At 42.2% G+C, this 27488-nt stretch overlaps 1 protein-coding gene across 1 annotated transcript in view; it reads left to right on the plus strand.

Moving 5' to 3' along the window:
• ZFAT (zinc finger and AT-hook domain containing) overlaps positions 1-27488 on the plus strand; it is a 109536-nt gene that overhangs the window by 22475 nt on the left and 59573 nt on the right. The window contains 6 exon segments of the mRNA XM_075211684.1: positions 7084-7245; positions 13905-14162; positions 14712-14888; positions 16139-16292; positions 19411-20786; positions 23333-23565. Of these exon segments, the coding sequence (XP_075067785.1) occupies positions 7084-7245; positions 13905-14162; positions 14712-14888; positions 16139-16292; positions 19411-20786; positions 23333-23565 (2360 nt within the window).

Raw genomic sequence — 27488 nt, forward strand, 5'->3', positions numbered from 1 at the left:
GTTGAATAATAATGTTTGCTACCAGCTACAAAGGATGCTTCAGTGAAATGAACTGCTTATTGGTGGGGTCCATGTTAATGATTTGTAATGTGATCCCCCGGCGCATGTATAGAAAGGAGACTGTATTTTGTTATGTATCGTTAAGGAACAAATATCCCTCCCTTAATCTACAATATATTGCTCACCTACTCATGTTGTATTTCAGATCTTGTATAAGTGTATGATCTCACCAATAACTATATATGTAATATACTGTTTTCTCTTTTTTTTTTTTACATAATTTAATGCACTGGGGGATCACATTAGTTTAAAATGGGCATGGAAAAATTTCTCAAAGTTAGGAGCTAGCAGATTTAAATTGCACGGTGGTGTAGTGGTTAGCACTTCTGCCTTACAGCACTGGGGTCATGAGTTCAATTCCCGACCATGGCCTTATCTGTGAAGAGTTTGTATGTTCTCCCCGTGTTTGCGTGGGTTTCCTCCCACACTCCAAAAACATACTGGTAGCTTACAGGGACTGATGTGAGTTCTCTGTACACTAGGCTTAGGCTAGGTACACACTGGAGATTTTTCAGCCAATCATCGGGTCAATCAGCCGATATACAACCGTATGGCGTTAGTGTGTATACTTACATGATGAAAGACAATCGTTCCAAAGAGCTGGTCCTCGTTTCATTTGGTTGGTCGTCCTGTTCAGTAATCTCGTTCCAATCACCTTCTGATCATGTAGTGTGTATGAATTCACGACCGATTCCACGACCAACTGCTGACAGTTACTCAAACTGCGACTCCTTTTGGGGAGTGTGTAGGTTTCTGATGTCTCCATCTCTCCCACGTGGTGCGGTGTCCGCGCGTCAATCAAATGGCAATTATGTGCTTTTAACGGAAAAGCAATAGTAGCTGTGTACTATTTACATGTGTCTATAGCAAATTTCTGCTTGCATAATTATACACCTTTGTCCTTCCAATTTAGAAGAAAGGCAAATAAATGTGAAATACTAAAGATGTGGTTTGGATATGTCTGCTTTCATAATTAAACACCTGAAACTGAGTTTGGGGGGAAGTTTTTGCCGGTTATTTTCAGCCCTTTATTTTCTTCATAATATCGCTGCAGGTACCCCATATGTCGTATTAGTGTATATGAAAGCAAAATCTTTTAAGACGCCAATATGGCTGTTTAAAACGTGTCTAGTGTGTGTGCATGAATCGCCCGACCGATTGGACCTTCAGTCGTAGGTGCAAACGCATTGGTCGGAAAATTCTCCAGTCTGTACCTAGCCTTGGGCAGCTTGTGACTCTCCAGTCTGTACCTAGCCTTGGGCAGCTTGTGACTCTCCAGTCTGTACCTAGCCTTGGGCAGCTTGTGACTCTCCAGTCTGTACCTAGCCTTGGGCAGCTTGTGACTCTCCAGTCTGTACCTAGCCTTGGGCAGCTTGTGACTCTCCAGTCTGTACCTAGCCTTGGGCAGCTTGTGACTCTCCAGTCTGTACCTAGCCTTGGGCAGCTTGTGACTCTCCAGTCTGTACCTAGCCTTGGGCAGCTTGTGACTCTCCAGTCTGTACCTAGCCTTGGGCAGCTTGTGACTCTCCAGTCTGTACTTAGCCTTGGGCAGCTTGTGACTCTCCAGTCTGTACCTAGCCTTGGGCAGCTTGTGACTCTCCAGTCTGTACCTAGCCTTGGGCAGCTTGTGACTCTCCAGTCTGTACCTAGCCTTGGGCAGCTTGTGACTCTCCAGTCTGTACCTAGCCTTGGGCAGCTTGTGACTCTCCAGTCTGTACCTAGCCTTGGGCAGCTTGTGACTCTCCAGTCTGTACCTAGCCTTGGGCAGCTTGTGACTCTCCAGTCTGTACCTAGCCTTGGGCAGCTTGTGACTCTCCAGTCTGTACTTAGCCTTGGGCAGCTTGTGACTCTCCAGTCTGTACCTAGCCTTGGGCAGCTTGTGACTCTCCAGTCTGTACCTAGCCTTGGGCAGCTTGTGACTCTCCAGTCTGTACCTAGCCTTGGGCAGCTTGTGACTCTCCAGTCTGTACCTAGCCTTGGGCAGCTTGTGACTCTCCAGTCTGTACCTAGCCTTGGGCAGCTTGTGACTCTCCAGTCTGTACCTAGCCTTGGGCAGCTTGTGACTCTCCAGTCTGTACCTAGCCTTGGGCAGCTTGTGACTCTCCAGTCTGTACCTAGCCTTGGGCAGCTTGTGACTCACCAGCTATGTGCTGGGACCTGTATTTCTACAAAAGCTGGAGAGTCACTATTTGCCTACCTGTAATCTACACTAAACTAAAAGTCTGTTATTTGTCTTGACAACTTTGCTAAAAGCGTCTTTGTTTCAGTTCCGTCTATAAATGAAGTATTCCTCTACCTGAGCTGAACAGGCAGCTCTCACTCATGTTCATTAGAACCTGTCACTTTTCAGCTGTAACGTCCAACTTTACTGCTTTTTCAATCAGACTGTGAAAGGGGGACGAGGCAGAGTCATAATTCCTCATACCCTTCAAATGGCCATTCATTCCAACGCTCACCACTGCCAAGTGCCAAGCAGCAGTAAGCGGGGGCTACTATGAACCAATAGAGATGTCCACGTCGAGGCGCAGGGCTGGGTTCCTTAAATTGGAACTATCCTGTCTAAAGTAGAACAGCTGGGACATAAGACAGTTTATAGTGCACAATGAAGTATTGGAAAATTTTACTTGTTTCTTTTTTTTTTTTTATGCTCCCTCAACTTGGGGGAGGATGTAGAGAAACTGTACCCTATATACAAAACTGATGACTTGGGTACAAAGTGAGCTAAGATCATTACCTAAACATCACATGTAAACACAACGCATGATGTACCTTGTGGCTAATTGAATAGGCCTCTATTTTGGATGATCCCTCAGCTGGAGCTCCCACAGTTACCCGATCATTCTGCAGTCCTGAGCAGAAGAGCGATGTCCTTGTTGGCCCATGTGTGCGTTTCAACTGACTATGGGCTGGAATCCAGCACCTGACATACAGCCATCCAATCAGGAACCACCCTACCTTCCATACGCCCCCACGTCCATATTGAAATTTTATGACAAAGAAACTTCTCTCCTGCTCGGACTCACAAGCTGCTTGGTCCAGAAATCATAGTCAAATAATAGAGACGAGTTGTCCCAAAACGGATGACCCCCTTTTAGGCTCATGTAAAATAACGTGCTATCTATTTTCTAGAAAGACCTGGGGTGATCTCGCTGGTAGATATCGGAAAACCAGTTCTCCAGCTATGTCCATCACACATACAATGATCCATAAAGGTGGCCATTTCAATACATATGATTATGTTTACTTTAAAAGTTGAGAATATACTTTCTAATAAGGGAAGCAAATCTTTGTCCAGCTGCCATCTCTGAAAACGTGTGTAAACTCGGTCTCATGGGGAACTGGCAGGTCCTATTTGTATACATGTAGCAGTTATGTAAATAGGATAAAGATTTTGTTTTGGGCTGAAGGTGAGAGGGGGTAGTTTTTGTATGAGAACAGAACAGTGAAGGAAATCAGTTGAGAAACGAATTGAATTATTCTGCTTGTTGAATGACTGGATAACAAGAGATAAAAATGTGCATCTGGTCTTCTCAATAACAGATGTAAATGCAAAGAACAGTATTCTTGCGCCCCCAAATTAATTCTGTGTAACTTCATTAATCTTTTTGTTTTGTTTTTTTAAATCTCTAAATTAGATCCAGGTCACACTGCATTTATTATTAACATGAATGAAAATAGAAGTCATTCACACAAGGCTATTAACCCCTATGGATCATTAACGCTGTATTAGGAAGAATCACACCCACAGTATGTATTGAATAGTATTTGCATAAGGACATATGGGAGTGTATTTATGATATTTGGGGCATGAGAGCATTCACCAAAACAGGCAGTGTAATAGCGATCCCTGAGTTTATTTTCCAGGGATGGTTTCAAGTATTAAAGATTTGTCTCCGGATATGTCTCTGTTTTTTTTTTTTCATTATTGCCAAATGCACAGTATAATTCCTCTTCTTGTATATACCGCATGCAATTCTGACTATCAGTTCTTACTCTCTGGACTTTGTATGTGTATTTAAAATGTAATAATAGTGTATTATAACCAAGTTCAGTAAGCATGTCTTGAAGCCTATTGTTCTCCAAAGTCTCCCTAAACTGTTTGCGTCTGTTGAGAGTATAGAACGGTCATATACAAGCCAATATCTGCCAAATGCCTTCGTATTGCTATGTGTACAGTTCTATAATGATCGTGTTGCCCAGTTGATGATCCAGTCAGTAGAATTGCTAGTGGGCATGTTGGTTAAGCTGGGTACACACTACACTGTTTTCGTCCAATAATCGGCTCAAACAGCCGACATACGACCGCTCGTTCAAAAGTTGGGTCAGTGTGTACAGTGATACGATGGTCGAAAGTCTGCCCAAATGGATGATTGTCGCCTCATTTGGTTGATTGTACCGTTTAATATTTTCGTTCCAATCTCGTTTCCGCTGTGTAGTGTGTATAAACTTCCGACCGATCCACAACAGTGAGTACGAAATTACAGTCATTGCTCACGACAACATGGCTGTAAAAAGTCGTCAAAGGGACATCCGCTCTTCCCTTTATCGTCCTAAACAAGGCTAGTGTGTATGCAGTCCATGGACCGAGTGATCGGACGCATGTAAAATCGCTCGGCATAAAAAGTTGGTCGAAATTTCTGTAGTGTGTACCCAGCTTTAGTTTGTTGGAAAATCACCATCCTGTGTATACCCCAGGGGCTGCAAGGGAGATCTGTAAGCCTTATAGCACATAGTGATCCATTGTATTCTGAACAGTAGCTGAAGTGTCGGCTCCAGGTTATACTGAATCTATCGGGGCTGGTAATAAGAGAGACATGAGATGGGTTACCTTTGTTACGTAAAAACAAAGCACTTAAAGACTAACATAAATATATTTGGTATTTTTGGGGTAACTTTTTAAAGTTATTGAAATGTATACCTTTTTGTTAAGTATACATGTTTTAATCCTTGTAAAGCACTAAATATGAAGAGAAATGTCATTATGCCACTAAAAGAAAGCTAAATTTGTCCTGCAAAAATAAATTCTGAAGTTTGGTACAGTACAGAAGAATGTACAAAGAATCTCCTACAAAGAAACACAGGGTAAAATTATAACATGTGGACGGGTCATGGAGGGGTAAAAATACACCTATACACAGGGAATATAGCCAATCTGTGGTGCGCCAATATTCACCAGGCACTGACCTCACTGAGCCACAGAGTGGCCATCAATAAAACTGCACCAACGTACCAATCTCTACACTTGTCTCAAAATATCTCCTAACTCAACACCTGCATTCTGCACAAGATCTCCATCTTTCATCTGCACTCCTGCTCCCGTTCCAGGACTATTTTTAAGCTGCACCCACTTTGTGGAATGCTCTTCCTGACACAATAAGACTTTCCTCTAGTCTTCAAACCTTCAAGCGTTCTCTGAAAACCCACCTCTTCAGACAAGCTTATAATATTCCTCAACTATCCTCTTAAGGCATCCTAGGTTACCCTATTACTACCTTTTACACAGTTCACACAAGACAAAAACTCTCTGACCCCCCCCCCCCCCCCCGGACCAACATTGCTGTGTGATTGGATCGTATAGCCCACTAAGCACTTTCTACCCTTGTAATCTGACTGGATCAATGTGCAATATGTAGCACTTAACCTCATATAACAAAGCCCATTGTCCCATAGATTGTAAGGTTCCAGGCAGGGCCCTCTTACCTCTCTGTCTGTGTTACCCAATATTGTTCTATTACTGTGTTCCCAATCGTAAAGTGCTACAGAATATGTTGGCACCATATAAATAAATGATGATTATGATGTGTGCTTTGCTATTTACTTTATTTTCACTGTGTTTCTTACAGCCAAAGGCACTCTGTAAAAGGCAATTGACTTCTTCAAATCAAAATATCTTACCAGTGTATCCCCCACCTCAGTGCACAGACCATTTCTCATAAAAAAGCAATTACAGTAGGGCCAAGTCTTCTACCCAATTTTATTTAAATGGTCAAAAACATTAGAGGTGGCTCATACCAAAAACAAATGATAATCGTGAAGTTTAAAGTCCTAAATTATTCCACAACCATGGACAGAGTGCATGACTTTTATAGGGGCTTGATACTGTTTAATTTAAAACTTTAAATGAAGATCAACGATAATATGGAATTGTACACATTTTAAAAACTGTACGATGGATTTAGTTGAGGCATACGGATAAAACAAGACCTCAGTGTGGACAATCAGAGTGTAATTGTTCTAGGGGGATTAATAGCAACCTTAGGAAGGAGGAAGAGTTGCAGCTAGTAAACCCTTATAAGAATATTCTACCCATGTATAGCATATAGGGTGGTCCCCAGGGAACCCCCAATTTACCTGTCCCGCTCGGGCTTAAACAGCATATCGCGCTTTGGCCGTAGCTCATCAGTAGAGCGCTACGGCTGAGATATGGATGTATTGAGCTCTGTAGGGCAGAGATCCAGATCTCGGGCCTGATTCATTAAGGATCTTAACTTGAGAAACTTCTTATTTCAGTCTCCTGGACAAAACCATGTTACAATGCAAGGGGTGCAAAAATAGTATTCTGTTTTGCACATAAGTTAAATACTGACTGTTTTTTCATGTAGCACACAAATACCTGATAGCTTATTTGTACACTGAAATTTAAAGTTGATATTTGTGTGCTACATTAAAAAACAGTCAGTATTTAACTTATGTGCAAAACAGAATACTATTTTTGCACCCCTTGCATTGTAACATGGTTTTGTCCAGGAGACTGAAATAAGAAGTTTCTCAAGTTAAGATCCTTAATGAATCAGGCCCCTCATCTTCAAGTCCCCTTTATTTGCTGTATGTAAGGATTATAATTTATTAAGAAAGGGGAAAGAACATTTGATTAGTTATAACGTCTCAATCAGTTTTGCATATAAAACTATTTATTTCAGCATGTTATGAATATTCATGCTATACTAAGTGATGTATGTTGATAATATATAGTATTACATGTTATGACTATGTATGATTTTTATTTTTGCTCTTGCTTCCTAGGGTCGAGCACGATCTACATGTGTAAGCTCTGCAACTTGTTTTCTCCCAGTCACTCGGAGCTCCTGTTACATGTTACAGAAAATCACTCCAAGGAAGGCCTGAGTGCCGATCACATAATCATCCCGCTTAGGCCGCTGGTGCCATCCGGCAAGAACACAGAAGGTGAGTTGTAAGATTATTTCAACAGCTTTCAAGTCACTTCCCCCTCCTGTGATTTAACAAGTGTGCAAGAGTTATGAAAAGGAATAATGGATGACCATTCGCAGACCCCTCTTCTGTACAACCGGTATATTGTGAGAAACTTGCCAGGTTCCCGCTGGTTGTAGAAGTTTCAAACAAGCACAATACCTCTCCGCTCATCACTTATTTTCTGTTTGGTGAGGCTTAATGTCATTTATAACCTGTTCCGTGTCTCCAGCCATGCATTGTCCTGACTTGCCTCACAATCGTTGGGATTACGCTGCTTGAATGCAGGCCACAACTGAGAATGGGATCGCTTTAAAATAGAATTTAGCATCAGTAAATTGCTTTTGTGGCAGGTTCTATTGAATTGTTACTGGTAACTTTATATTATGAAAAAGGAAACACTCTCCAAGTGGCTGCTGATTGTTACAGATTGGTGAGGAGCTTGTGCACTGATTGGCTACTTGGTGGTTTTGCTCCTCCCATTAGTCGTTAGCACACAGCAGTTGCTGTGATTGAAAAAGCAGAACACAGAAGGTGTTCACACTCTTGTGCATCGTGCTTTTAAAACTAAATTGATATGTTTTAGATGAGGGTGAACTGCACTTTCTTACCGAACTTTGGTTGTCAATAAGTTATTGGTTAATTGTTCAGAATGCTGCAATGTTAATGATAAAATCTATGCTCCAAGTCAATGACTTGAATTGAGTGAGTAAATAAAACATGAACAATGTCCTCTAATTTCATTGCTCTCTGCATATAAAGAAATATCATGGTATCTCCTAGTCGGCAAATGATTTGTTTGGGAAATTGATGTCTTTAATATAGGGCCTGTTGGCTCATCAAACACATCAAATATAAATTAAGTTTTAATATAAGTAATTTTCATGTTTGATTAAGGAGGATTCCGACGTAAGAAAATGTACTGAAATAATTTAGTTGTCCTCCAGCGTTCCTAAAATTCAAATGGTCGCTAAAGTTATACATTTGTATTTTTACTTTACTTTTCTTGACTTTTGGAAACAAAAATAGTGAATATGTAATATATATAATCCAGGTTTTCTTTCCCAGATTTAGAAATAAATTAGCAGAGCAGTAATTTGCTAAACTCCATTAACTTACTAATTGTTTTCTTCACTGATATTCTTTCTACTGCTCCAAAATCCTGATGTCCGTGCTCCAAACCAGATTGTGTTCAATAACTGGAGGTAAAGAATAAATGTCTGCACCGAGGAGGATAAACATCTTCTGAATCTGTAATTTAATTTAGGACATTTACTTAATGAGTACATATAACAGCAGTATTATAAAGGTTACTTGGTAATGTTCTGTACGTTGCTGTGGTGATGAGCATGAATTACAGGACATGTTTCATGACCTGTAATTTCTTGCATAATAAATCAGATGGAAGGATTAGAACATGTTCCACATGCTTCATGAGTTGCCTTTAGTTAGTAATGAATTGTGCCATCCTCTCCTTCTAGAGAAGGTAGAGATGATTAGTAGGCACGGCATGGGTCATTTCATTGTGAGCATCTCCAGAAGTGCTCGATTTAAGGGTGAGTTGACCTTGTTTAAATCGCAAAGTAAATTCTGCAGGAATAACGTTGTATAGAAGTTTCATGTTGTAGGAAGACTGGTGGCGTTTTTATATAGTGAATCAGGATCACTGTTGCATTAGATGAACCAATATAAAAAGCAATGAAAGCTGGAGAGCTCAGTAATACAGTATACAGTCCTCAAAAACTGAAATGTTCTGGTATGAACCATAAAGGTAAAATACATTATTCAGTGTTATCCAAATATTCCACTGCAGCTCTGTTAAAAACTAAAGTATCACCTTCATGCACCATTGTGGATAGGTAGAGCCCCTACCACATATGTAGGACTATGTCTTGATGGATTCTGACCCCAGGTCAAATCACTGCAGTCTCAGCTTTGTGAATTACTCTGAAATCATTGACATTGCTCAATGTATGAATCAACCAAATCCATAGGTCTATAAAGCTGTCAGTCACTCTCTCTGTTCTGATAGATGTTACTCCATACTAACATGGGAGCCTGCTGCTAAGGAGTGACACAGAGCATGTTGATGGAAGTAGTAACACTCCAGATATGTCCAGCCTTTGGTATATATTTATTGGCATATAGGGCTTTACTTCTGTTTAATAAGCCATGTGTATTCACATGCATGAGAAAGATATTGTTGAAAAGTTATTGAATTTAAAAGAATGAAATAATTCTATTTCTGTATTAGAATTTGGCCATTAGGTGCATTGCTACTGTGGAGTCTGTACTAACCATAAGACAAAAAAAGGACTTTTATAAATCCTACTTTCCCTTGAACATTTTGTAGAATCTTATTTCTTTAATTATTGCTAGGTGAACGAAATGTTAAAATATCTGTATATTCCGTATTGACTGTATGCCAAAAATAAAATGAAATCTATGAAGTAAAATATGATGCAGTTCCTCACTCTAGAAATGTCTTCTTGAATGGCAGATTAATCAAACGGGAACATTGGTTTTAGAACATTGGTTTTTCTAGGGTAAGATTGCAACTACAACTATAAACCATTCGATATTAAGTGGTTTATATTCTGAACACTTTTCCAATTAGCTGGAGACAACATGATTGGCACTGAGCACTGTGCTGGGGTTTTATTATTGACGGATTCGTGCTAGATCACAACGAAGGTCCTTACAGGCAGCTGGAAGGGCTAAGTGCTGATTGGGAACTTTAAAATGAATTGGCAGATGCACCGACACAGAGCAACTAACCAGGCTGTCAATCATTACCCCACTGATCATCTCGCTGCTAGACCTGCAGCGTGTAGCCTGTTGGCTCTCTCTAGCCTGGGGATACCGATTTCCTCCTATAGCCAATCTAAAAACAGCCCGTTACCCATTTCTTACCTTTTATTTCTTTTGTTCGTTGCATGTAATTATATAAACCTATTCCATTGATGTGGGGGTTTTTTTTGTGCTACATTTGGAAGACATATGCTAAGTAAATATATAGCTAGAGCATCATGATGAAAATACCAGCATTACTGTAATTTAGAACTGCTCAAACTAAGTCATCAAGAGCTACCGACAGTTCATGTTTTCAGGATTTCTTTAATCATGCACAGGTGAGTTTATCTGTTTTTCTGGGTCAGTAATCCCACCTGTTTCTACAGGTAGAAATCCTGAAAACATGACCTGTTGGTAGCGCTTGAGGGACTGGGTTTGAGCACCTCTGCTGTAATCTATGTGATGCTATCTATGGTTGTATCTGGTATCCACAGTTAAGGCATTAAATGGGTTGCATGAAGAATCCCTGCTAGCTTCTTCTTCCAGATTAGGCTTTCGGCAACCTTGTTAGCATGCTGATACTCCATAGGTCTGCCATAGGTAATTATATGTTGGAGTTGTCTCTAATTCTGCCCTACCTCTTCACAGGCTGCTCCTTCCCCTTCTGAAATATTGACACAAGGAAAGAATTACAAACTGACACAAATTCTGTATAGAAAAATGATTTACTTAACTTCAAAAAATAAGGTTGGCATAAATAAATGATTCCCAGCATTACATGCAGCTCTCTGATTGAATCATTCATCCTAGAATTTTCTTTTCTTTACCCATTAAAAGATCCAAATTAATTTCACACTTTGCACTCCTTAAATAGCTAATTTAGTCTCCGCATAAATAATTAATTTCTCCTTAAGTCTTAGAAACCACTACTAACTTTGGACAGTAGATGGCAGTAGTGCTCTTATATATATTTTATAGATTTATATGGTGATTTATAGTGGAACAAAAGACAATGCACAGTCTATTTCTAAGCTGTTTTATATAATATTTAATCTGATCTATGTCTTGCACCATGGTCTCCCTGCCTTAGTCTTCACAATACAAATAAGCTGCCCATACACATTTCTGTGTAGTTGTTTGCTACAACTCTGTACAACCATAAGTGTGCAACTTGGCCACACATGATTACCACAAGATCATTGGAGCTTGAATGGGTGTTATCATTGAGTTTAGTAAATCCGTAGAGATGCTATTGTCAGTCTTAGAAGTCCTGCAAGCACCAACGGAAACACCAGCCTGCTTTGCTTCAGTTTGCTTCCCCCTCCGAAGAGAAAACATTACACCAGCCCGCTTTACCCCACCTACTGCATTACACCAGCCCGCTTTACCCCACCTACTGCATTACACCAGTCCGCTTTACCCTACCTACTGCATTACACCAGCCCGCTTTACCCCACCTACTGCATTACACCAGCCCGCTTTACCCCACCTACTGCATTACACCAGCCCGCTTTACCCCACCTACTGCATTACACCAGCCCGCTTTACCCCACCTACTGCATTACACCAGTCCGCTTTACCCCACCTACTGCATTACACCAGTCCGCTTTACCCCACCTACTGCATTACACCAGTCCGCTTTACCCCACCTACTGCATTACACCAGCCCGCTTTACCCCACCTACTGCATTACACCAGTCCGCTTTACCCCACCTACTGCATTACACAAGCCCGCTTTACCCCACCTACTGCATTACACCAGTCCGCTTGCCCCTACAAAAATTAAATATATCAGCCCACATGCCCCTGCAAGACAATCATCACACCAGCCCGTGTCCCCACAATAGCATTAAACAAGCCTGTATGCTCCCACAAAGGCTGGTGTTGTGGGGTAAGAGGTGTTAGCAGAGCTCTTATAAACCTATCTTGAGAAGAGAATACAGTTTTTAATTTCAGGGTATTGTGAGATAAACTCTGCTTGTGTGTATCTGAAAAACCTAATACAATAGGCAGTTGGTATAATCTGCAGAAATTACCCCTTGGATCAATTACAAGAAGTCAACAAAGGTGAACTAATCATTTTACGGCAGAGGTTCTTAACCTGTATTGTGCCAATGAGTCCTCTTCCAGCCTGGTGAAGCCTGTGGACTCTTTCTCGAAGCCTAAGCGCCTTTCTCGTGTTACAAATATTATATGAAAATTTCTGTGACTTCTATTGGTGACAGTGTCACAGGTGCTGCTAACACTGTGGCTGTTTATTGCCTACATATTTGAATGCTGAATTTCAGTTACAGTTTAGTGTAAATAACAAATGTCATCTCTTCCCCAACCAAGTGTATGTACCCCTATCTATCCACGGACCCCAGGTTTAGAATGTTCTGCGTTAAGGAGTTGTGTTGAATGACTGGTTTCCATAAATAGGACACACATTCTAATAAATTAGGACTAGTTTAAAACTCATTGTTCAGAACAGGGCAGATTCTTTTTTTTTTTTTCCTCCTGATCTAAGGACCAGTGATTTTAGTCTTAATTTCATGAACCGCTCCATTCACAATGTATTTTTCTTATTACTGAGACTTTTCCTCGTCACAGTTTGAACATTCCGGGGTCTCAGGGAGACACTGTCTCTGTTCCTGCAGGATCCAATATTTTTACTACAAACTAGGATCATTTAGCTACATGTTAAGCATAAGCAGTGACAAGCTGTCACAGTATTAAAGCCTGTGCCAGGAGAGCAGAGGGGTGAAGGTTATGCAGCGTGGTTCAGAGTAGGTTGTACCTTCAGTATGCATGCTGTGGGATTATCCCATCTGGATGGAACACATATATAATTTACTGTTAGCGTCACCTATAATATTCTTTATCGGTTTCTCTCTGCAGTGATCTTACCAGTGTCACAGTGCAATAAAGGAGAAGGAACGTCCGATTAATGCCATTTGAGTGGCAGCCATGGGAATTAATGCCTCACTCTCTATTAGGCATTACCCAGACACACAGGAACATAACATTTGATGGCAGAACATAACCTACAGTTCAGTTGCTTCTCGGCTGTCCTTGTGTTTATTTGATTTGTTTCATTTTGGTTTTTTGATATTTTTATAAAACAAAAATTAAAAGCTGAAATTTTAGATCTAAATAATATCCATATGTTTGTACCATACGGTCAAGAATTATTTTACTGTTCAAGTCCCCTCAACTACTGGTAAGCAATTGATCTTTCACCCTTTCTGTGCTAAAGTTTTTTCATTAGGCTTATTTCTAATTTCAAAGTTTGTGCCCCCAATTCTAAAAATGTTCTTATTTTTACAAATGCTGCGTTCTCAAACTATATTAATACTGTTGATATATGTGAATGTTTCTATGATATCTGTCCAACTCTTCTCTAAGTCTAAGCTGTTTATGTTTCTCGTCTTCAAGTCTGATGAGTTTTATTATGTTCCGTTTCAGTAGCCCTGAATTTGTTTCTATTGTATTACTGTCTTTTGGGATATATGACCTGCAGGTCTTTGCAGAAGAGCTTTCTCCTCTTGGAGAGGTTTAATTGCTTTCTTTTCCCTGGGGACATTTCCAAAATGCGTCTGTCTTGGCGTACGGCGCGCCCTGCGGTGCGCCCTGGTGCGGTTATTCATCAAACACTGCAGAACTAGATATTTCTTTGCAGGCATTCCGCATTGGAGTTATTTTCTTTTTCTTTTACTGATGTTAGCTGAAGTCTATTTATGTTTAATTTACTTTCTATGTAGATTTGGATATTGGTCGTCGTGTTTATAAACTTTGGTTCATATTTATTTACGGTGTTGTTGGCTTTGTATTTATTTATTTATTATTTATTTTATTTCTAGAGTTGTGTGTGGTGAAAAGGAAAAGAGGGCGGCCCAAGGGCTCTACAAAGAAATGTATTGCGGAAGAAGAGGCTGCAGAGAACAATGGAAGCGTTCCCAAAGAGAACCAGCTGGAAGCCAAAGAAACGCGTCTCTCCCCGGAGCCGTTGCTGGACAACCTGGAGTGCCGGAAGTGCAGCAGAACTTTCTGTAACGTCCGGCAGCTGAAAAAGCACATCTGTATTATTGTGTTAAATGAGGATGACGATGTCACTCAAGGTAAGACGTAGTTTGTTAAGGTCAGCACTGGATGACTTGGAGATATATATATATATATATATATATAGATATATATGTGTGTCTGTGCTTTTTACTTCACTGTGCATTCTTTATTTGACTCTCTAAGTTGCTATAATAAGTTGCTCAGCGCATGCTGCTGAGTGCTGGCGTGTGTCTTTAAAATTCCACTCCGCATCCTTTTGATGCCCGTATACAGCGATTTGGATGGCCAATATGCTCATGTTAAACCACATAGCTCCCAATTGCTTCCTCAGTGGGCCCAAAATGTCTGGCCACCCCAGTGAACAGAGTCATCAGTATTACAGCCACCAGATGATCTATAGAGTTACTATCAAATACCAATTTGTCACTTTAACGTGTATGATTAAATGATACATGCAGTTTTCATAGGGGCGCACCGTATTTATAACTGGTGTGAGGAGATAGAACAGAACCTCTCACTAGCGATAATCAGGGTGAGATATTGAATATATAGATAAGTCTGTGAAGTAGACGTCTGTGTTTCAGTGCTATGTGTGCTTTATTTAGGCAACGACTTTGAGGAGAAATTTATCCTGACAGATTATGAAAAGGAGAAGGAGAAGCAGCCGAAACGGTCGCGCATTCACAAAACGGACAAAACGTTACAATCGAAAGAAGCGGAGAAGATCCCGGGAGTGAATCCTATTGTCAGTGTTCTATTAACTGCACATGAAGCTATTCCAGGTATCGTGGCTGTTTGTGTTTCATATATATTCATGATACGAGAGCCAGATTATAAACAAAAGGGAGTCTGTACCATAATCATCCTAATTGCAATGTACAGTTATTAACATACATGCCCAGCTGTCGCATTAAGCATTATTTAAATTAGCTGCAGGTGTGGACAGAAGTTCTTTTGACATTGATCTCATGTGATCACTCAGAGCCAATGTACTGAGAGCTGGCAGTTTGATGATGTCACAGTAGGTTTCTCAGGAGCTCAGTGAGCATGCTCCTGTCTGTACACGGGATGTCCGCTCTCTCATTAATACTCCTCAATAATCATAGCTGCCCAGACACTATGGCTAACCTAATGCTGCCAACTAAAAAGGTGACTATAGAAGGAACTATACAGCTGTGTCATCTGTTCAGAGCTCTGTTTAATGTCCAGTTGTGTTTAGGTGATGACTAACCGTAGTTTAGATGCTTGTGGTGGACACATGGATACAGCAGGCGTGTCATACTTGGACGTACCCTCTTGGTCACAGTGTTGGACAACCCCAGCTTTTGAGACAAAGATGAGGTCCTGGAGGAGCTTGTTTAAGTTTAGGACCAAGATATAGACTGAAGGTCACTGCTTACATCACATTACCAGGAAGGCCAAATAGTTGTTTCTCTTGTGGATAGACTCTACCACCACCCCTCCGGGAAGTAAGCAGGAGATATTCTGTTGCACACTTCCCCTTTTGGCTACAGCTGTCCTTCTCTTACATGAACGTCTCCTACAGTTCTCACCATTAAGACAGACAGTCCTTCCGAGTGTTTATTTACCGCTGGACTCTGCTTTTTACTCTTCACTTGAAAATGATTCCAATAATATTTACTGACTTCCAGGCAACCTAGCTGTATATATACATCTTCAGTCTATGGGACACAACAGAGAAGTGAGGTAGTGACAGGACACCGGGAACTAGGTCTAGATCTGACCACCACTGTTGGTTGGGGACCTAGAATAGACACACCTTGCCACCTTACACGACCTTTGACCCCTGCCCTGCATGTTGTGACAACGTACGGTTTAAAAACCTGTTTCAGACAATGAATAGTGGAATTAGCATCTTTTCCACCAGATGGTCCAGTTTTCCACCCCCGGATTTGACCCATCATGTTGTCTTTCAGTATAATATGATGTCTCAGCAATCTCTCTCTCTAAGATAATGTCATTAAACCCCCAACAACCCATTTAATTTTTTCTTTTTGTATGAATCTGGCAGGAGCAACAAAAATAGTTCCGATTGAAGCTGCGACTCCAGCGGCCGAGCCAGAATTGAGCTCTCAGACGGCCGATCCAGAGCAGGGGCAGAGGAGAGGATACCAGGAATATGCCATACAGCAGGTCCCTCAGGAACAGTCAACTAACCCAAGCAGGTAGCAACGATGGTATTTAAACGTGTATATCTAAAGTGTCTATGAACTGCCGTGGAATAAAATATATACCGTAACGTTTCCCCATCTACAGTTACTGCAACTTCTTGTTGCTGCTACTTGGAGAACAGACAAACAAAGTAATTTACCCAAAGTACTGGTTCAGGATTTGAACTAGTGTCTCCAACAAGTGGGTGGAGGGTCCCCGAAACATTATGTGACGGGCACCGACAATTGAATATATCTTTTGACCCCACTGACCTTTCTTCATATTCTGGTGAAGGACTTCAGCTTTCTGGCTGTATACAGTGGTGCTGCAGCATATCTGATGACGGGAACATGCCAATAAACTGTATTAGATTAGTCTATCGTTGTCTCTGATATGTAGACAGTACCTTTTTGACCTTGGAAGTAGTCAATCTTTCACCATTTTATCTGTTTGTAAACTTGCCTTCGAGGGTAGCTTTATAATCATCTTGTGTCTTAAAATGTGGGCACTACCATCTGCTAGGTGATTAAACTTTCAAAACTCTGTCTAATCTATATTATTTTTTTGTGCAGTGTTGTAGTTTACAGCTAGGTTGCCGGCTTGCAGTTGTTACCGCTACAGATGTTGTATATGTCTTTAGCTGTTTGGTGTAGTCGAGCTGATGTCAGGCAGGTGAATAGTCTATGGGGTATATTTACTGAACTGCGGGTTTCAAAAGGTGGAGATGTTGCCTATAGCAACCAATCAGATTCTAGTTACCATTTATTTAGTACATTCTACAAAATGACAGCTAGAATCTGATTGGCTGCTATAGGCAACATCTCTACTTTTTTAAACCCGCAGTTTAGTAAAGATACCCCTCTGTCTCCTAATGCCATTTTCGGTGCATTTGATCAGCGTTACAGCACCTATTGTATTAATTTTTCAAATTTGGGGACGAGTTGAAAGACTACTACAACCTGTAGCGAATGTAGAGTATTTCGACTCATCCAACTGCTGTGTGTCAGTGTGTAGTAAAATGGATGTGAATAGGCTTTAATGTACCACATCTGAACATTCGCAGCGCAGGGTAGTGATGGTCAGGCTCCTGTCACACACCTGACACACACAGGTGCTAGAAGACTATAGTGTAAACGCACTTGTATGTGAAGTGTTTCTTCAGTTCAGCATTACTGGAAAAGTAGAACACTATCAATATTTTAGTGATACTTTGATATCTTTGAGGCAAGACGAATACGTTGAAAATAAACTGGAGAAAGGTTTAAATCTCCTGCTCACTGGTGGAACTGTCAGGTGTTGAAGTGATGTGAAATAATCGCAGCCGGAGCAGCTTGAATTTCACACTAGATTTGAGAACATGTTCTCCAGGGTGATTTACATTCAGATGCTTTAATTTCACTTAGATGTAGATTAGAGCCTTGAACTTAGTTCAGCAATCAGACATGGTCCCTCGCTGCTGAGAACTTTTAGATTTACAATTAGTAAGTTCAGCCAGTGCTTGTGGAAAAAAATAAATAAATGGGATAAACACATTGGCTGGATGTAATGGGTAAACATTTTCTCAGTGGTATATTCCTATAAACAAATGCAGTTAATTAAATCATTTGTGCAGCTAGTGTTGGTCTTTAAAACTCTGCTGCTAATCATGCTAATAAAGGCTAAAAAATGGTTGGTTGCTAGGGGAATTTATTATTTGCACCTTGTTATTAACATAGCACTTTAATGTACCACTTTCTGGTTAGACTGTGTACTGTAATGCTGCCGGAGTACGCAGTGGTGTTGGCACATTGGCTGCATGTGTAATAGGATTGTTTTAGGCATGTGGGATAAATGTTCTCCCTGACTCCTGGTAATCCCGTCATTCAGCGGCCTCAGTCAGCTGCGGGATTTGCTCCTACATCGTCGTCTTAAATTAGCGTATTTCCTAAATGTGATCCCCCGGACTGGGTGCAAGTTCATAACTTATCCGAAGTTAATATAGTAACCAGACTTGTGGGTGTTGTATTGAGCAACCAAAGTTGGCCTAGCATGTGGGGCTAATCCTTAAGGTCCCAAACAGTGGGATTAAGGTAGAGTGATATTAATCTGGCAAAGGAGATGCTCACTGTTCCCAATTTCTGCTATTTTTGCCTTAAGGTTACCACGCACTTCAGTCTGCAAATTGGCCAAATGTCCGTATTACCTTTCACAACGTTTGAGCCTGTTAATGCAGTCTCTGCAGTGGATGGCTTTTAGTGGTCCTATGTCCTTGAGTTGACCAGCATACCAGATAATAATCCATTTGGAAACATTTTGGGACGCACTTTCAGGCCAGTTGCACGACCCCACAAGCTATATGGCCAGCAATTGTCTTGTGTCGTCTCAGGACCAAGGTGAACCACTAAAACACTGTGGTCCATATGACAGCAGAAGGGCTATATGTAATAACTTTAACAGTAGATCTAGCAATGCCCCTTTTTAGTTCTAAAAGAGAATTCCATGGTTATAGGCAGAGGTCATCCTGCAGCTTGCTGATTATGAGGGATACAACCTGTCATCAGAACCCAAACACTGTCTGAACAACTCAAAAAGATATGTTGTAGCTCTTGTCTCAGAGCAGCTCCTAAAACAAAGAGTGAACAGGAACGGATGTATAGATTTTGTTTTTTCTTTTAAATAAAGTTTTCCTGCAAAAAAATAAAAATAAATCTCTCAATAAAATACCCCTAAAGGGTCTGTACATTGCAGTATGTATAGTTGTTTGGCGCCTTGTGCATGAGAATCGTGTAACTGTTTCCCATCGTTCTAGCAAAACCCCCTATTGCTATTTGAGGGGAGTTGGTGGAGGGAAGAGGACAGGGGTATGTTGGGTTTGCCATCTTCCAAGAATCAATCATCCTTTCCAATCTTAGCAACCATGGCTGATAGTGTTGTCTATAGCCTAGATAGCCCGAGTCAGCTGATGAGACGTGGCTGCTGTGCAGGCTTCTCATAGACACATGTGCACCGCATACAGCGGTTACACATCCATTAGTCCTTTTTATATTTGTGACATAGAACTGGTTACTCCAGTTTCTAGAAAGCTTAACAATATTTTAGTATCAAAGAATCATTTTAACATTTGTCTTTTTCTTTTTTTTCTTTTCTTTTCAGAGTGGGTCCAACCCAGCTTAAAATTTTCACTTGTGAATATTGCAATAAGGTCTTCAAATTTAAGCACTCTCTGCAGGCCCACCTGCGGATCCACACCAATGAGAAACCTTATAAGTGCCCGCTGTGTAACTACGCCAGCGCCATTAAAGCCAACCTCAGCGTGCACATGAGGAAGCACACAGGAGAGAAGTTCAGCTGCGACCACTGCGCCTTCAGCTGCCTGAGTAAAGGGCACCTCAAGGTGCACATAGAGCGCGTTCATAAGAAGATCAAACAGCACTGCAGCTTCTGCAAGAAGAAGTACTCGGACATCAAGAACCTCATCAAGCACATCAAAGAAACGCACGACCTGCTGGAAAAGGAGGTGAAGGAAACCTTTGACGAGCTGAGGTTGCTCACCAGAGAGGGAAAGAGGCAGCTCCTGTACGATTGTCACATCTGCGAACGCAAGTTCAAAAACGAGCTGGAACGAGACAGGCACATGCTGGTGCACGGAGACGAGAGACCGTTCGCTTGCGAGCTTTGTGACCACGGAGCAACAAAGTACCAATCCCTTGAACTGCACATCCGAAAACACCCCTTTGTCTATGTGTGTTCGCGTTGTTTAAAAAAATTTGTTAGCACCGTAAGGCTAAAAGTTCACATAAAAGAATTCCACCCTGACGTACGGGAAGACTCTGTGTTTAACGACTCTATCAATCAAAGTTTTTGTCTTCTGGAGCCTGGGAGCGACATTCAGCAAGAGGCTCTTGGTGCCATAGAAGCGGAGGCTCAGCAAGACGGTATTACTCCTCCTGTTCTGGAGCCTCCAATCTGTGCTCAAGAAAACAATCATGAACAATCTCAGAACTTTAAAGCTCAAATTGATGCTTTGCATTCAAACATCCACACGGAGCCACTGGTCTCTGAAAACGATCAAGTCGCTAATTTAACAGATCGCACTACCACAAAATTACCAGATTCTCCCGACATGTCTTCGGAAGTGTCCAATGAAGATCTCTTCCACCGTTTGACAGAGAAAGAGAATAATCATTTATATGCTAATCTTGGAAATGTACAAAGTGACAAGAATGATTCTGCAGCCGTCAATCCTGTTACAAGTGAAATCTCGCATTTAAAACCTACGGAGTTAGAAGAAAGTTTGGTGCAACAAATTTCATGTGGACATGATCAGAGTGGTAGCCAGCAAGGTGCCAATGAGAGCACCGATACCGAGCGCCACAAAGAGCTTCCCGGTCCGAACCCTGTGTCGGAAAACTCAGGGCAAACTGCTGCTTTCATGGCTATTTTGAATGGATTGCACAAGAGACAGTTGAACACTGTTTTATTTCACAAAATCCGGAAGATTTATGGTGAATTGGAGTGTGAATACTGTGGTAAGGAGAGGGGAGGGGGTCAGTCTATATGAAAAATAGGAGATAAGCTCCATAATGTTTATTTTTATAAACACTATAAGACCATAGATTCAAACACCAGATGACCACTCAAAAAATTACCTCCTTTAAAGGGGTGGGGTACGGCATATCGATGCCGAGAAGAACGACAAGACTCACCCCGACGTGACTATACCAAAGGAGCTGGTGCCCGACCCTGCCCGATGGCGACTCCTCTTCACCCCGACAGCAGCCAATGACGATGAAGCACGAAGACGGCTGTGGCTGATGACGTCATTGAGCATGCCGACGGCATTATCGCTGTTGTTAAGGGGGGGAGGTAAGTATGCACCCATGTACAATGTATTTTATAAAGGATTATACATTGTACATGGGTGCATACTTACCTCACCCCCTTAACAACAGCGATAATGCCGTCGGCATGCTCAATGACGTCATCAGCCGCCTTCGTGCTTCATCGTCATTGGCTGCTGTCGGGGTGAAGAGGAGTCGTCATCAGGCAGGGTCGGGAACCAGCTCCTTAGGAATAGTCACGTCGGGGTAGTCGGCATCGATATGCTCACTACCACCGTCTTAAAGGTCTACTAAGTCCCACATTTTTAATTTTTAAACATAATTGATGAAGATAAAATAGCTTGCTGAATGCTATATTTTGGCATTCCACTGCAGATCTTTTAAAAGTAAAGTATACCCCCCACCACCACCTTAGACAGCTGAAGGTCCTCCTACATCAGGGGTGGGCAAACCAGTCCTCAAGGGCCATCAACAGTTCATGTTTTTAGGATTTCTTTAATCATGCACAGCTGAGTTAATCTATTTGGCTGGGTCAGTAATTATCCCAGCTGTTTCTACAGACAGAAATCCTAAAAACATGAACTGTTGATGGCCCTTGAGGACTGGTTTGCCCGCCCCTGTCCTACATCCTTAGGACAGTGTATTGATGGGATCAGAGACTGCAGTCATTTGATTTAACCCTGCCTTATGCATGAACTAACCAATCCACATGCAGTAGTAGATTACTACAAAGCAAGTCTGCAAGCTGTCTGCCCAGTTAGAAAAGCTCCTCCCTCCTGGCATAGCAGTCTGCTGCAGAGGGGTTGACAGAGAGAGGACCTTGTGTAAGCCATAACTACTACTCCTCTATGTTGGTGTTTTGTTGCAAGACCAGGGCTACAGTTTGACCTCTATTCCCAGTAACCATCCCAGTTTCCCCACTGATTTTGTTTGTTTTATTTTTGTTTTACTTATTTAATACATAGAGCCAATTTTATAAGAATTTACGCTCTTTGTGCATCTACACAATAATTAGAAAGAATTCAGTCCCCAAAGCTGTGTGACGACTACACGTCACATCTAAAAGTACATAAGGAGTTGTAGTGAATTTGGTTGTGTGGGAGTCCTGATTTTTTTATTTCAACATTATTGGAAGAAACCAAAGGCAAGAATCATCTATCATTAAGTATCTGTCTACAAACTGAAGAAGCAACCGTCCCCCATTTTCCTATCAATTTGAATTCAATTTAATGTAGCATTAATGTCCCTGTGAACGGCAAAGACACTTGGTATAAATACATAAAAAAACAGGTATAAACCAGCGATCCAGTGAAAAAATTGCAAATGCCCCACAGCTCAGATAAACACAACACCGTTACGGATGAAAAGCGCGGCGCTGTTTAGAAAAAACATGGTTAATATCAAAGTGACAAGTTCAATTAAATAGTCCCTCCTCTTCCAATGTGGTCTCTTTCTCCTAATATGTGGAATTATACTTTTTCTTTTTTTCATATTTTAACAGAGTAATTCCATATATTAGAAGAAAGAGACCACATTGTAGGAGTAAGGACTATTTATTTGAACTTGTCACTTTGACATTAGGCACATTCTTCTAAACACCACCGCGCTTTCCATCTGTAATTGTGTTTCACTTAGTATAAATATCCTGTTCTCTACCCCTTTACTTGATGGTATCTCTATTTCTTTATACCATAAATCATTCCCTGCTCCACATGGGGTTTCAAGCACAGATTTGTTTCTTAGAGGAGCTCAGCAAATTGGAGTAATTGGAGTTTATTTGTTAACGTACAGCGATATTGCAATTGGATATGACACATATCTGTTCTGTTAATACTTTTGCATTCGGTACACAAAGCAGAGACGCCCTCACGTACAGACCTTTGTTGAAGTAAGGAAGTCAGAAATATAAATCAGTGTATTTAATAGAAGTTGCAGGTGGACATGAACTAGCTAATAAATTCAATTTGTCGAAACGTGATAAAAGCCTTTAAAGAATGTTTCTGTCCCTTATAATGGAGGTAGACATTTTGTTGGAGACTGTGTAGCCTATTAATTCACTGATCAGTATGTCATACATTTAAGTTGGGGCTCACGATTGTTTGTCTGCCAAGAGCCTCAGTGGAGTCGCATTGCAGATTGATAGTGGGACAACTACTTTTGGGGTATGGATGAACTGGTTTGCTGCTCCCCCTAAATGCTGTTTGAGTAATATGCGCATTTTGTGTTTATTACAGGTAAGCTGTTCTGGTACCAGGTTCATTACGACATGCATATCCGAACGCACACACGAGAACATTTGTACTACTGCTCCCAGTGCAGCTATTCCTCTATCACCAAGAACTGCCTGAAACGTCACGTAATCCAGAAACACAGTAATATATCCATGAAGTGTCCAGCACCCGGCTGCAACTACTCAAGTCCGGACAAATACAAGCTACAAGCCCATCTGAAAGTGCACACAGAGCTGGTAAGTGCACGAAAATCTGTGTTCTAATATAGCGAATCTTTCACCTCTACTATATCTTGTTGTTTCGTTGTCTCTTCAGGAGAGATGCAGCGTTTTTGTAGCACATCAAGAAGAAGTTTTTAATTAACAGATCAGGGAACAAGAAAATCCCATGGCTAATCTGAAAAATGTTTTAAGGGAAATTTTGTAACGTATTTGCAAATATATGTTTGACTTCAGTCCCCCTTTAAAGGATAACTCCACCTAAAGCTAAATATATAGTTTTAGTGGAGTTTAATAAAGTAAAAATAAAAACCAATTAAACCTTCAACTCTCGGTTCTCTATAGCTGAGAGGGCCCCACAGATGGGTCTTGTGGTTCTACCCGACACTCCTCGTGGATTACACAGGGGAGGGGCATTGACATCAAGCCAAGCAGGGTAGGTAAGGGTGGAGTGTGGCGTGGAGATGAAAGAGAATTTTTTTTCTCTTTCATCCAGTCTGGGGGACACTGTTCAGTTTTTTTTAGGTGCCCATGGAGTTGGGCTGTGTTTTTAGTTACTGCATTATTTTATTTTATTTTATGTAATTTATTTTTTCTATTACTTAGACCTTTTTTCGTTAGGAAACCTTGGTGGCAGACCTGGGAGTGTGTTCTATTATAGAGAACACACTCCCAGAGTAGCAGCGCAGGCACTACTCTGTCAGATGAGAGCCAGAGGCTCTCACTGGCAGAGAAAATAGGGTGCCTAGATACAGGGTGACAAGCGGTCTTTCCGGACCGCTGTCACTCTTGGAGCCTCCCCGATAACCGGCGCTGCCACTGCAGGCATAGAGCACCGGTTATCGGAGATTACAAATGCCGGTGGCCATCTTGGATGCGAGAAGGACTGAAGGGGGCCATACCAAGATCCCCCCTCATACATAGGAGGGGGCATCAGGGTGCAAACCGCTGCGGAGACCTCAACCTTTGAGGTCTCCACTACTCTGCCACATACCAATTTTTTTCTAAAAAAACGGAGCAGCTGTAATGAAGAGAGACCGCATTATAGGAGGGGGGGGGGGGAGCTAAGACATAGAGCTCCCCTGCTCTCCAGGGAAAATTGGACTAGCCTGGTCTGGTGCCAAGGAGAAGCCCGGGAAAGGACACAGATCAGAGGGAGCAGGCACCAGGACACTGCTGTTGGACTTCTCCCCTGTTTGGCCTGTGGCCTAAGTATCTGATTTATTTAAACAATATTATTGTATTTGCTCTGACTGCAAAGCGGGCTAGTAGGGGTTATATTGTAGTTCTCCTACTTGCCAATATATTATATTGTTGTTTAACAAATTACAAGTACAACTTTTATGTCAGATTAGTTGATTACTTGTTTTTTTTACTCTGTCTCTCTGTCTCTGTGTGTTTGGTGTGCCTTCCTTTGTAAAAATGACAGATAAAGGATAGGGCCCTATGGCAAAGTATTTTACATGTTCAAGATGCAAGGTTAAATTACCATGTGGGCAGAAGGACCCGTTGGCGCTCTGCTCTGTCTGGGAAACAGGGGTCCCCCCTGCGCAAACCCAGCATATTCCAGCCCCACTGACGGAGGAACCGGCCTGGGTGGCCTCCCTGACACAGTCGGTTTCCTCTTTAGCACAGATGATCTCACAATCTACTCAGTTGCTATCTAGTGTGGCAGCCTCGGCGGCTAATAATGCTAGTACACCGTTGGGCCTCCCTGCTACCACAGGTTCTATTGGAACGTCTATACCAGGACCTTCCTAATTGCTTACGGACCAGGCCCCTGTTCCTACAGAACCGGCATGGTCCGCAGCATTTATAAAGGGTTTGGACAAACTAAATCAGTTACTTGAATCCCCAAACATCCCCCCTGCTAAAAGGAAGCGGCCTAGATCCGCTAATCCCCTTTATGGTCCTTTCAGACTCTGAGGGGTTTTCAGAGGAGGAGGGGGAAATAAATTCTGACCCTGACCAGGTTCAACCTTTGGATCAGGAAGAGAACACTAAAAGCCAATTTATTGATGATTTGGTTTTAGCGGTGAGACAAGCGTTGGAGATCTCAGAACCGGAGGATCCTAGTCGTAGAGACAGAAGTCTGTTTAAGAAGGCCAAAAGGAAGGTTATCCGTTTTCCCCCTTCTGTAGAACTCGGAGATATTGCAGAGGAAGCCTGGAAACAGCCTGAAAGAAGGTTCTCTGTTCCCAGGAGGTTCTGTTCCCTGTATCCATTGCAGGAGGAAGACGTGGCTCGCTGGGAGGGTGTTCCTAAAGTGGATATTCCAGTAGCCCGTTTGGCCACACACACTTTACTACCAGTCCCGGGTTCAAAAACTCTGCAGGATGCCACTGATCGCAGAGTGGAATCCCAGCTAAAATCTATATTTGTGGCAGGAGGTTCTTCCTTTAGACCCACATTTGCTTCAGCTTGGGTTGCTAGAGCCATGGAAGCATGGGCAGACCAACTGGCAGAGGCTTTACAGGACTCTGATTTACTTCCCCTGGCTTTACATTTGAAAGAGGCATCAGGGTACCTTTATGAGGCGGCCTAGAATACAGCATCTGTGTCCTCCTCTATTCAGGCTGCATCTATTTCAGCAAGAAGAACGTTATGGCTCAAATCCTGGGAAGGAGATTCAGAATCAAAAAAAGTCAGTTGAAACCATTCCCTTTTCAGCAGCAGGTTTGTTCGGCCCGGAATTGGATACTATGATTTCCCAGGCAACAGGGGGCAAAAGCACTTCTTTGCCTGTATTCTCAAGTAGGAGCCGGACCCCAAGGTTCAGCTCCTTTCGTCAGCCCTTTAGGGTGACCTCCTTGCCTAGAGGACAGTCATTTAGAGGTAGACAACCTAATGCTCGAGGCTCCTCTGTCAGGGGTAGATCCTCGTTTGCAGCTAGGCGCCAGGTCTCCAAGACCCAGGAGAAGCCTGCGTCCTGACGACCACTCTACTCGGCTCGAGGTGGCGCAAGTGGGGGGACGTCTGTCTTTGTTTCAGTAACAATGGGCAGCGTCATACCAAGACCCTTGGATTCGGGGCATTGTATCAAGGGGGTACATGATAGACCTGCTGGGTCCGGGTACCACATCGTTTCTTTGTAACCCCGCTACCCCGAGAACCAACAAGAAGACAGGCAATAGAGGACTGTGTCGCCTCTCTTCTTTCGCAAAGAGTCATCTGCAGGGTCCCAGACAACCAGAAGGGACAGGGGTTTTATTCAAATCTGTTTCTGGTCAAGAAGCCGGAAGGGTCCTTACGACCCATTTTAAACCTAAAGAACCTCAATGTGCACTTACAGGTGGACAGATTTCAGATGGAATCCCTGAGGTCGGTAATAAATGGCTTAGAGAAGGATCAGTTTATGGCTTCCATAGACATAAAGAACGCATTCCTCCACGTTCCCATTTGGAGCCACCATCAGTCCCTCCTATGATTCACAGTGGGGGCCTCCCACTATCAGTTTCGGGCTTTTCCCTTCGGCCTCTCCACAGCTCCCCAGGGTCTTCACGAAGATCATGTCAGTGATGGCAGCGTGTCTTCACCTAAAGGGAGTTCAGGTAGTGCCTTATTTGGACGACCTGCTCATCAAATCCTCCTCAGAGATTTGCTAACGTCAGCACTTATTCCTCACCTTGGCGGTTCTCGAGAGCCATGGGTGGCTGATAAACTTAAAGAAATCCCAGGTGGTGCCGTGTCAACGCATGGTTTTCCTAGGGCTCGTCATGGACACCAGTCAGCAAAAGGTGTTCCTGCCTGCGGAGAAGATCAGTTCAATTCGGAGTATAACATCTCAGGTCTTGTCTTCTCCCAGCCCCTCAATTCACTTGTGCATGCGGCTGCTGGGAAAGATGGTGGCCTCCTTCGAGACCATCCCCTTCGGTCGAGGTCATTCTCGGTGCTTCCAGTGGAATCTGTTGACAAAATGGTCAGGATCCCACCTACGTTTG

The sequence above is a fragment of the Mixophyes fleayi genome, chromosome 5, assembly GCF_038048845.1.
Source record: "Mixophyes fleayi isolate aMixFle1 chromosome 5, aMixFle1.hap1, whole genome shotgun sequence".
Classification (NCBI taxonomy): Eukaryota; Metazoa; Chordata; class Amphibia; order Anura; family Limnodynastidae; genus Mixophyes; species Mixophyes fleayi.